Source organism: Eulemur rufifrons, chromosome 16 (assembly GCF_041146395.1).
Source record: "Eulemur rufifrons isolate Redbay chromosome 16, OSU_ERuf_1, whole genome shotgun sequence".
Taxonomy (NCBI): domain Eukaryota; kingdom Metazoa; phylum Chordata; class Mammalia; order Primates; family Lemuridae; genus Eulemur; species Eulemur rufifrons.
The window spans coordinates 23841613-23853793 of record NC_090998.1 but is presented as its reverse complement, the minus strand read 5'-3'; the positions used below and the strand labels follow the sequence as shown (position 1 = coordinate 23853793).

Sequence of the window (12181 nt, the reverse complement as noted above, 5' to 3'; positions counted from 1 at the left end):
GCATCCTACATAAATATGCCCAGAAGTGGATGAAGAGCAAATTCCTTCCTGCTGAAAGTCACTCTCTTCAACTCAGCTGCCAGGGGCAGAAGGCAGAGCTGCAGAGACAGAACAACCAGAGGTCAGGTCCACTATATACAAAAAAAAGACAATCATTTCCCAGAAAACATGCAGCTGCAATTTGCATTCTACAGGAAGAAGAGCAAATTCTGTTAAATTTCCTCCCTAAGCAGATTTCTGCAATTATTAGAATTTAAAAACACAGATGTTAAGGACCATGTGCTTAAGGAGTTAGTTAAGTTTGTGCAATTGCAGATAGAAAGACTGAAGCTTTTCTGAATTTGGAATTAAATACCATAATACCATAAAGAGACACTGCCAACTCATATAGCATAACAGAGGAAAAAAGACCCCACGGATGAAAAAAAGGACATGAACAAGCCATTTCCTTTAGTCACACCACCACAGAGATGGCTGGTGCCAACCCAATATCTGTTCCACACTTCCTCTTTACTAAAAGAACCCCTATACTGTTGGAGAGCTTCAGCTAGAAAACTATATTTTTAACTCCTTGCAATAGGATTGGACAATAAGATGTAAGCAAAGTCACTGGGTGGGGCTTATAAGAAAAGCTCCTTACAGGGAGCTTGGTGGTAGACACCCTTTTATCCTTTCCTGCAGGAGTTTCAGCAGCCACCTTATGACAGTGAGGCAACCTTGAGGATGGAAGCTGGTAAAGAGTGGAAAAGCAGTCTGGGACACTGATGGCCCTTTTACTACTTCACGTTACCTCTGGACTGCCTACCTTCAGACTTCTTTTACGTGGCCAAAAAAGAACTTCCTAATTTGTTTAAGCTGATGTTATTCTGTCTTGGATGAAGCTCTTAACTGATGCATATAGCCCAGATTTCCATCAGTTTCCTAATTAATGGGGCTTATAAATTAATATCAGAACCATATTCATTTTTTTTGGTAATTCTTATATATGGTTTCTTGCTTTAACTGTTGAATATAATTTTTATACCAATGGTTCTAATTCTAAATGTCAGTTAAATCCTCCTTAACTAGCTTTTTTGTTGCCTTTATGAAGTAGAAGTATCTCTATAAAGATAGCAGAACCATCTATCTGTTATAGATAGCTCTGTGTCCTGGGTGGACACCATCTGACAATTGAGTTAAAGACCTTCAAAAGCCCATAATGAGTGGGTGAGACAAGTGGCTGTTTAGTACATCTTATTCTTATGTGAGTGTGCTTCACATTTCATAAATAAGTTTCCCTTTGAAGACTTTCCAGGAATTTTCATCGGCAGTAACAAGGGAAACACAGAGGTTAAAAGGCCCCCTCTTCATGTAGCCTTTCTGGGTTCTGCTAGCTAGCTAGTAGAGGAGAATCTAAGGAAGGGTAGGAATCACTTTGTGAAAATACTTATGGATTTGTCATCTTCTCAGTCTACTTTTCCAGTCTCATACTGATTGGATCAGCCTCCATCAGCATAAGAGCACATGGGTACCAGGAGGAACCAGGCAAACCCTTAGGGACAGCAGGGCCAGGGGATCCTTTTAGAGTGGTTTTAGGCTTGGTTCTTGCCTGGTTGCCTTTTGTACGTTAAGAACTCCAGGAACGTTGAGCATCCATGAAATTCGGGACAGTCTGCATGAGTGTGTGATAATCCCATAAGTACAAAAATACAAACGATTTCAGCAAGAATAAAATTTATGTCCTATGCTTAATATTACTTGCTCCTTGAAGCTATACAAAAACGAATAAGTGTTATCAACTTCTTGGGCAGTATTACATAAATATAAAACATGATTCATGTGTATGTTTACAACCATAAAAACACATTAATTGGTAGTCAGCATAAAGACTTATGTTCTTTTACAAATTTAAAGGGGACACTTGTGCTGCTTCTGCTAATTTGCTGAGTATGCAACTGGAAGAACTAATCTTCTATGCTGGGATTTTATATCTGGTACCTTCAGCAAATAACATCATCAATATTTTAAAGTCATATTTGGCTTCTGGTGAGTAGCAGTGGGGTTGCCATCCCTCCTAAGATCCTTCTCTGAAGTACTCTTCTTTCTGCAGGGTGCCTGACAATGTTAACCCTTATCTCCTGAGAGCAGGTATGCATGCCAAGAGAAGGATTTCCCAAGGAAGCTCTTGCCTATCCTCATCCAACCCTGCCCGCCAGGTCTTGATTTTTGCATCAATCCAAAACTTCTTTGATTTTTATGGATGCTGCCTAATTTTCATGTAGAATGGCTGTTAATTCTTGTCTACTGTCCAAAACAAAGGTGATTAAGAAAGGTTTCCGCCCACCTGATGGGCCATTTTCACAGCATCACAGGCAGAAGACTCCACACTCCTGGGCAGCTCTGGGGACTTTAAGGCCACCAGAGATGCACAGTTAATTTGGATCAAACCTGGGGTCCCAAAACATCCTAGAGTCACCGCTCCAGAAGAGCAGTAGAGCTTGCAGAACCCTACAGGGGAAGAAACCCCTCTATTCCTCATGGAAACTTTAATCTCTCAGGAGAGTTCTCTTTCTGTTGGAAATCCAAGACTTTGCAAGCAAACAGGATAAGACCTTCTAAAGTCACTGGGTGAATATAATGAGTGTAGGGCTTAGAATACTTAAGCAGGGGGAAAAATTGGGCTAAGTATTTCCTTTCATTAGAGTCTCTATAGGTAGTCATTTCCCTACTTAGCCAAAGAAAAGCAATGGAAGCAGCTTCCCCCTCACCTATTAAAAGGAGAAAGATAGACATCTTTAATTGAAAGCAAGGCATCACAAAATTCTTTAATTATAAAGCTCAAAGGGGCTTTGAGCTCATCTTGTATCTTCTTGGCTTTCAGCAGGATGGCATTAAGCCTTCCTAAAAAGATAAGACACAACCTATTTTTAAACATATCCAAAGAGGGCATTCCGGTTTCTGTTCCTTTGTTAGACAGGGGAATTTTTTTCCCTTTCTAACCTCACCACAGGTGAACTTTTCCTATTACTAACCTAAAGGCTTTGCATTAGAGTTTGGCTTGGTTTGCTCAGTGGAGAGGGTGAACAGCCAGTCACCGTTGGCCTTTTCTAAACTGTACTTCCATCTGTCCATCTGTATGAAATTGTAACAATTAATTAGGATATTTGGATTTAAATCAATAAATTTGGAGCTAGATGCCAACTGAATGACTCACTGACAACACAAAAGACTGTCTCCCTTCTTTTTGTCATAGCTTTTCTTTTCTCTGCCATCAGCTCCGATGCAACACTTCTCCCTTCCCCATCACTCTTGCAAAATTCCCCGCACATGTTCACGTGCACACACACACAAGAACAAATAGAAATCACTCCTGAAGCATCTAGCTCAGCAGTCCCCAACCTGTTGGTACCAGGGACCAGTTTCATGGAAGACAATTTTTTCATGGACCAGGGTGGGGAGGGTGGTTTCAGGATGATTCGAGCGCATTACATTTATTGTGCAGTCAAACCTCTCTGCTAATGATAATCTGTATTTGCAGCCGCTCCCCATCACTAGCATCACCCCCTCAGCTCCACCTCAGATCAAGTATTAGATTCTCATAAGGATTGCACAACCTAGATCCCCAGCACGCATGGTTTATTTACAGTGGGGTTCACACTCCTACCAGACTCTAAGGTGGCAGCTAATCTGACAGGAGGCGGAGCTTATGCCGTGTTGCCAGCAATGGGGAATGGCTGTAAATACAGATAAAGCTTTGTTTGCTTGCCCAGCGCTCACCACCTGCTGTGCGGCTCATTCCTAACAGGTCTGGACCTGACATGTATTGGTCAGTGGCTGGGGGTGGGGAACCACAGATCTAGTTAACACTTAGACCTGACCCCTCACTATTCACATCAAGGAGTAATAGTTAAGGGCACTGATTCTGGAGCCCACTCTCTGGGCTTAAATCCTGGCTCTAGGATGTTGGGCATATTTTGTAATTTCACTAAGCATTTTCTAATCTGTGGAATGGAGACAATAATAGTACCTACCTTATAGGGTTGTGGAAAGAATTATGAGTTAATACATAAAAAGCCCTTAGAATGCGGTCTGGTACTCTCATCCTAAATTCTGTATAGTTGTTAGTTATATTCTCCTTGCAGCAAACGGATATTCAGAGGCATCACACTATGCCCAATATTCCAAAAAGCAAGTCTGAGAAAGAAAAGGAGTAGGATTCAAGTTCAAGGGAAGTGAATTAGCAAGAAGAGTCACCAGGGTAAAAGATTAAAGAAAGAAAGCAGAAAGCAAAAAGGAGATAGGATAAAAACTATAGCTAGCAAAAGTGCAAAACCAGACATTTAACAGGGAAAAGTAGACAGAGGAGAAAATAAGAGAAAAGAAGATTAAGAAGAAAAGAAAAAGGGAAACAAGAGTAAAAAGGTGGCATGAAAAGAAAAGACAGAAAAGGAAAGGAAAAGAAGAACCAAAAATGTTAAGGGAGATCAAAAGTTGTAAAAGACCCCATTTACAGCTTGAGCTGGATATGGAAAGGAGTGGAAGAGAAAACAAAAATATTGGATATAGAAGTAGGGAAGCATGGACCTGAAGGGATGGGGGAGAGGAGGAGCTCAAAGTGATAGAAAGGGCTTCCTTTGTCATTTTCAGCCACAGCCCTCTATCTCTTTAAATTACGGGGAGTTTGCACGCTCACTTAACACACCCTGGTCCTCGAGGCTCACTGTCCCTGTTCCTCCTATTTTAACTTGCTTTAGTGTCTGCCCCGACTTAGTCCCTAAGGTTTGCCCTGGTGGGATGTCATTCCTGTGTTTTTCCTCTACTGACAAGGCCAGGATGCAGTGATCCAGTCTTTATTTTCACTAAATAGTCAACATTTTCAAGTGAAATTTATTTATATACCCTTCCTATTCCAAACATTCAGAAACCTGTAAGGGGAGCTGTCATTTTAATTTTTTTTAATCATTTACATAATGGCATCCCCTCTCCCCTTTTTGGTTAATTAAGAAGAAAAAATTGTACAATATTGCAGGATATGTCGATTGTAGGGTTCCAACTTGCTCTTCCCATCAAAGGGAATTAATTACCTAACCACTTGCAAACTGGAGAGAGATTGGATCGAGGTTTAAAATAAAATTAGCATTAAAAATACTTTTAAAGTGTTATCTGATTAAATTGCCTGTTAGGTGCAAAATACGTTCTTCTATTTGAGGAAGTCAAGAGAGCCTAAAGGGCCCTCTAAACAGACGGATTGAACGGACGGCAGCGTCTCCTCACGCCGGGGTGATCCTGGGCCGCCGCCGCCGCCGCCGCCGCCGCCCGAGTCACGAAGCCAGACGCGGTGCGCGTCTCCGCTCAGGACTCAGGAGACTGCAGCAGCGCGAGCGGCGGCCGCGGCCCGGGTTGCTCCTGGAGGCGGGGAGGAGACGCGACTCCCGCAGACACGTGACCTCCTCCCAGCCGCCGCTTCCCGCGACCCAGATCCGTCCCCGGAACCCGTGCCTGGCGGGGCGGGCCGGGGGACACGTAGCGAGCGCCCCAGTCCCTGCTGCGCCCTGATGCGTGTATATTCGGCTTCCTTCTCCCCTTGGCTCACGTGCCACTGGCAATAATCAATGTTTCGGAGATCACACGGGGAGAATACAAATATTACTCTCGGGGCAGGAAAAACCTTGGTTTTATAGCTGCATGGATGTCAAAATTAATAGATATTCCCTCCATCCCACCCCCGGCAGACTCGAGTAGCGGCAACATCGGGCCGGAGACCTGGGAGTCCGTCGCGACATGCTTTCCCCTGGCCTCCAAGGCCCCGTGCCGCCCGCTGAGCAGGGCGGCGTGGGTAGCGCGCATCTCCGGGCACCTCCCGGTAACTCTCACTAGCAGTGAGTCATGCTCCGGGGTGGCTCTGGAGAAAGGTAGCCCGGCTCGTGCTGGTCTGTGCTTCCCCGCGCTGAGCGCCGCGGTTGCAGGGCGAGCGCGCGCGCGCACGGGTTCCCCGCGCAGTGATGTGGCAGCAGCGGCAGGTCGGATCACGTTGCTGGCCCTGTGCTGGTACCCGTTTGAGACAGGATTAAGGAGGGAGGCTTTGGAGGTGCCAGCGGTAGTAAACGTGGGCTCTGCACACTCCGGGCGTCTTATCACACGGGGGGCAGGGGGAGGGGGGACCGGGAAAGCACGTAGCGTCACTGGAGGCGCAGAGGGGCGGCGGAGTTTAGCTGGCGGGTGATAAATGCTGCATTGCTTTTCTGCGGTAGCCCCTCTCGTGCCATCCCCTTCTGCCTCCCACCCTCCTCCCCACACACACCCGGCTCGCTCCCGGCCGCGTTCCTTTGGGAGCACACGAGGCCCCAAACGTCGTCATATGCTGCTGTGATTAGTGGCACCGCAATTCCGGCTGCTGCGGGGAAGTTTAGGTGGCCCAGGGACACCGCGTCGCTGAAAGACACTTGGATTGCGACATTCTAACCCAGTGACTATATTTTCATTTATTTGAAATCCTTCAAGGAGCGGATTTAAAGTTGCTCCTTTTGGGGGCAACCTCCAACCAGCGCCAAAAGGTCCCCCCCGGCCACTGAGCGGCGAGCAAACAAATCTCCAAAATTTCCTTTGGGACTGAAGTTTGCCCACCGCGAATTCTCTTTCTCTTTCCTTTCTCTGGCCCAAACCAACAGCACAATCGGTGGAAAAGCAAAAAGCCACGTTCACATTCCTGCACCGTAATGACGGACGAACGGAGGGAGTCGCATTTCCGAGCCAAGGAAGCCCAGGCTGCCCCGCACCCCCAACCCCCAACCCCCTCCCACTGCTGACTGTATCGCCTTTGGGAAGATGAATAGCTTGGCCGAAGTTGTTTTTCCTTTCCGGTGGCCCTGATCAGGTGTCCCCGCCCCCTCGCGCCGGTCGCCTTTCCTCGCCGCCTTCTCCAGACGCCCCCTCCCGGCCCGTCCCTCCTCCCCCGCCCCCCTCCGGGCTGGACCGCGGATGGTACGTTCCGCACGTGAGCTGGGTGCTGGTCTGGCCGGCGACGCGCGTGCCCTGTGGCCAAACACTGCCTGGAGTGAGAGCAAACTACCAGCGCAGTGGGGCCGGCGCGAGTGTGCGTGTGTGTGCGCGCGTGTGTGTGTGCGAGAGAGCGAGCGAGCGCGGTGGAGCAGGGGGGGGGGGACCAACTGCTTCACACTTTCAACACTGCACTGAAGAGGGAGAGCAAGAGAGAGAGAGAGACTGGAGACGCACAGATCCCCCCAAGATCTCCCAAGCCTGCCGTCCCACAGATTATAGAACAGAGCCCCAAAAATCGAAACAGAGGAGACGGACAGCGGTTGAACATGGACGAAGGAATTCCTCATTTGCAAGAGAGACAGTTACTGGAACATAGAGATTTTATAGGGTAAGGTGCACGCACCGTTGCGAATTTCTGTCTAGGCTTCGGTTTGATTTTTTTCTTCTCCAGAAAGTGGTGCGGAGCGGGCGAGGGCAGAGACTCTCCCCCCTCCCCGAATGGGTGCCTGATACTGATTTCTGTTTTGCAGACTGGACTATTCCTCTTTGTATATGTGTAAACCCAAAAGGAGCATGAAGCGAGACGACAGCAAGGTAAGTGTAAGTTTCCGATGTTCCTCATAACCTGCCTGGATAGTTAATTAGGGCCATTGATTTCACAGTGAAGCTCTGCTGGCAAATATATTCCAACCTCTGAGCTTCCCCAACTGTGAATTTTAAGTGGCTTGCAGGATATTCTCAGGGGGATATTAAACATCATACCTGAATTTAAATTGCATTGCAGAGCAGTCCAGAGGAAAGAGGTTTCTTGGGTGTAGTTTATTCACACAGTATGTTTTATTTGGGGGAGGGGGTTATAACCAGTAAGTGAATGTTTAGCTTATTGTTTTCTCTCTGTCACATATATTAAGGATACCTACAAATTACCGCACAGATTAATAGAAAAGAAAAGAAGAGACCGAATTAATGAATGCATTGCTCAGCTGAAAGATTTACTGCCTGAACATCTGAAATTGACAGTAAGATGCATATTTTCATTCTTTGCTGCTCTCCAAGGGCGCGTTAATAGCCTGGTACGACTCCCAGAAATATAGGAATAAATGTAAATATTAGATGCCTGACTTATAACTTGTGCTGTAGTATACAGAGTTTCCCACAAACTCAGAGTAGGTGCTCCCAACTAAAGGCAAGAAATCATTTATAACCTGTCTTGTGAGAAGCTCAAGAAGTGTAAGAATAGTACTTCTTTCAAAGTGTTTGCTTAAGTTGCTGTGTTGCATGGAGAGCCAATCAAGCCAAATGTGTGTTTTTAAGTAACCAAGTGCCCCCCCCCCCCTCTGTTTTGCACCACTGCAGACTCTGGGGCATCTGGAGAAAGCTGTTGTCTTGGAATTAACTTTGAAACACTTAAAAGCTTTAACCGCCTTAACCGAGCAGCAGCATCAGAAGATAATTGCTTTACAGAATGGTAAGTCAGTTCTGGGAGGCCAACCTACCCTGACGAAGCGGGGCCGCCCACAGAGGAGCAGTGTTAGGACTCCCTCACCCCCACCCCCACCTCCTTCCGTGGGCGCACGGGCTCCCTCTCATTTGTTAAATTGCTCGTACTTTCCCTTCATTGGTAAGTGCCCATTTCCCGAAGCATCCTAGAGGCTTTGAGCAGAACTCGGGGGAATCAGATTTTTAAAGTGGTGGTTGCACCCTCTCCACTTGGGTTTTCAGCTGGGAGGAGAGCGCCCCCCCCCCGCACCCGCTATGCACCCCCGCCACCCCCCTTCTCTCGGCAACCGGTGGATTATATCACTTGAATACTGAGGAAAAACCTAGATCACTTTAGTCAGTGCATGGCCCACGTGATAAGCAGATGTTTAACGTCGGCATTTCTCTTCTTGCCTCCACTCCTCTGTCCCCCACCCCCACCCCTTCCTCATCCTAGGGGAGCGATCTCTGAAATCGCCCATTCAGTCCGACTTGGATGCGTTCCACTCGGGATTTCAAACATGCGCCAAAGAAGTCTTGCAATACCTCTCCCGGTTTGAGAGCTGGACACCCAGGGAGCCGCGGTGTGTCCAGCTGATCAACCACTTGCACGCCGTGGCCACCCAGTTCTTGCCCACCCCGCAGCTGTTGACTCAACAGGTCCCTCTGAGCAAAGGCACCGGCGCTCCCTCGGCCGCCGTCCCCGCCGGGTCGGCAGCCACCCCCTGCCTGGAGCGCGCAGGGCAGAAGCTGGAGCCCCTCGCCCACTGCGTGCCAGTCATCCAGCGGACTCAGCCCAGCACCGAGCTCGCCGCCGAGAACGACACGGACACCGACAGCGGCTACGGCGGCGAGGCCGAGGCCCGGCCGGACCGCGAGAAGAGCAAAGGCGCGGGGGCAAGCCGCGTCACCATCAAGCAGGAGCCACCCGGGGAGGACTCGCCGGCGCCCAAGAGGATGAAGCTGGATTCCCGCGGCGGCGGCCCGGGGGGCGGCGCGGCAGCGGCGGCGGCCGCGCTCCTGGGGCCAGACCCGGCCGCCGCCGCCGCGCTGCTGAGACCCGACGCCGCCCTGCTCAGCTCGCTGGTCGCGTTCGGCGGAGGCGGGGGCGCGCCCTTTGCGCAGCCCGCAGCCGCCGCGGCCCCCTTCTGCCTGCCCTTCTACTTCCTCTCGCCTTCGGCAGCCGCCGCCTACGTGCAGCCCTTCCTGGACAAGAGCGGCCTGGAGAAGTATCTATACCCGGCGGCGGCCGCCGCCCCGTTCCCGCTGCTGTACCCCGGCATCCCCGCCCCGGCCGCTGCCGCTGCTGCTGCCGCCGCTGCTGCCGCCGCCGCCGCCTTCCCCTGCTTGTCCTCGGTGTTGTCGCCCCCTCCCGAGAAAGCGGGAGCCGCTGCCGCGACCCTCCTGCCGCACGAGGTGGCGCCCCCTGGGGCGCTGCACCCCCCGCACCCGCACGGCCGCACCCACCTGCCCTTCGCCGGCCCCCGCGAGCCGGGGAACCCGGAGAGCTCTGCTCAGGAAGATCCCTCGCAGCCAGGAAAGGAAGCCCCCTGAGTCCTCGCGCCCCTTTCTTAGAAAGGATGGAGGTTCCAGCTGAATAACGAATGAAAACACCCTTAACGTTTTTAAGGGAGGAAGTGTAATAGATGCACGACAGGCATAAAAAAAAAAAAAAAAACAGGTGTTTTGTGTACATTTAGAGTTCCTGTTTTTGCTCATCCCTCACCGCCCCACCCTGCACACACTAACGTTCCTTTCTTTCCCCTACCAGCTGTAAAAGATCCTCTGCGATAGATATTGGTTCTTTATTCTTTAAAGAATCCTCAGAATAAGTTTTGCCTCCTTTTAGGCCATGTTACCTTTTAAAATGTGGGACCTAATTCTAGAGAAGGTAAGAAAGGTCTGCTCTGTGGGTGAGCAATGGAACCAGGGTAGGGAGAAAGGGGGCAACACCTTGGACATCTTTGCCTGGAGTCGACATGGGACAGCAGGTAGTTGTTACGTAGAGCTGCTTCTCAAAGCTGCCCTGCCTGTTTTAGGAACTAACCACAGACAGATTGAGGATCTTTTAGAAGTAAATTTACTCTTCAGTATTTTATAAGGTTCAGCTTTTTGAAAGGCATATATTTTTCAGAGAAGTGAGGATGCAGTTGCTCACGTTGCAATCTATTCTGAAGTGGTTTAAATGGTATCTCGTAGTAACTTGCACTTGTCTAAAGAGACATGGAGTTGGGCCATCGTCAGAACTAAGTCAGGGAAGGAGATGGATGAGGAAGGCCAGACTCATTGTTAGTACATTTGCTAGCACTTTACTGAGAAATTGACCATGAATCAATTGACTCATCTTAATTTCTTCTTAGTCCATATATGTGTGTACATATATATATACACATATATATCTCAAGTGCATCTTATTCCCACTTTCATTAATCCATCACGTTCCTAAATTTTTGTAATCTTACTGTTTAAAAAAAAGTGCACTGAACTTAAAATAAGTCCAAACTGATTTATCCTGTATTCTGTTAAATGACAAAAGTGGATGAAAGCAGTAAACTGGTCAGTTTTGATTGGAAATGCTGTATAGATATGGATGAAGCTCTGTAAGGCCTTCCTATCTCCAAGTCTATGTATTTTCTGGAGACCAAACCAGATACCAGATAATCACAAAGAAAGCTTTTTTAATAAGGCTTAAACCAAGACCTTGTCTAGATATTTTTAGTTTGTTGCCAAGGTAGCACTGTGAGAAATCTCACTTGAATGTTATGTAAGGGGTGAGACACAACAGTCTGACTATGAGTGAGGAAAATATCTGGGTCTTTTAGTCAGTTTGGTGCATTTGCTGCTGCTGTTGCTACTGTTTGCCTCAAACGCTGTGTTTAAACAACGTTAAACTCTTAGCCTACAAGGTGGCTCTTATGTACATAGTTGTTAATACATCCAATTAATGATGTCTGACATGCTATTTTTGTAGGGAGAAAATATGTGCTAATGATATTTTGAGTTAAAATACCTTTTGGGGAGGATTTGCTGAAAAGTTGCACTTTTGTTACAATGCTTATGCTTGGTACAAGCTTATGCTGTCTTAAATTATTAAAAATAAATAAATACTGTCTGCAAGAAACCAGCTGGTTTAGAAAAGTTTAGTATGTGAAGACAAACTAGAAATTATCTTTATATTCTAGTATTTTCAGCACTCCATAAATTCTATTACCTAAATATTGCCACACTATTTTGTGATTTAAAAATTCTTACTAAGGAATAAAAACTTTAATATTTGATATGAAATTGTCTAGTAATTAAAAAGACATAATGAATGCTCAGTTGGTTTTAAGATATCGATGACTATAGGGATGAAAGTCACTAAGGCTCTCAGATATACAGCTTTTTTTGTCATTGGCTTGATATGACATGTTTCCAATCTCTTGCAAGCCTCCAGGCTCTGGCTATGTCTACCTGCTTGTTCCCAATGTATCTTAATGAAAAGTGCAAAAGAAAAGCCTACCAATCACTTGCGTGGTTTGTTTATGTTAGACTCAGTTTGCCAGTGTCTTTTATGATTGATGAGTTCTTCATTTTTCGTCTATGACATCAGATAGCTTCTCTTGTATGATCTGGTGTTTCTCCTTCACTAGGTCCTGTATAAATATACTACCACCTTAGGGATGCTTAATTTCTGAGAGTATTTTGGCTACTTAATTTTTATAAAATAACTCTGTTATGGGAC

The 12181-nt window shown here is 47.3% G+C and overlaps 1 protein-coding gene across 1 annotated transcript; it reads left to right on the top strand.

Moving 5' to 3' along the window:
- Positions 1–7063: 7063 nt before the first annotated feature.
- BHLHE41 (basic helix-loop-helix family member e41) lies at positions 7064–10760 on the top strand. The gene is made up of 5 exons (XM_069490300.1): positions 7064–7366; positions 7509–7572; positions 7890–7997; positions 8335–8446; positions 8915–10760. Exons 1-5 carry the CDS (start codon positions 7305–7307, stop codon positions 10009–10011), a joined length of 1443 nt encoding a protein of 480 aa, XP_069346401.1. The 5' UTR covers positions 7064–7304; the 3' UTR covers positions 10012–10760.
- Positions 10761–12181: the final 1421 nt, after the last annotated feature.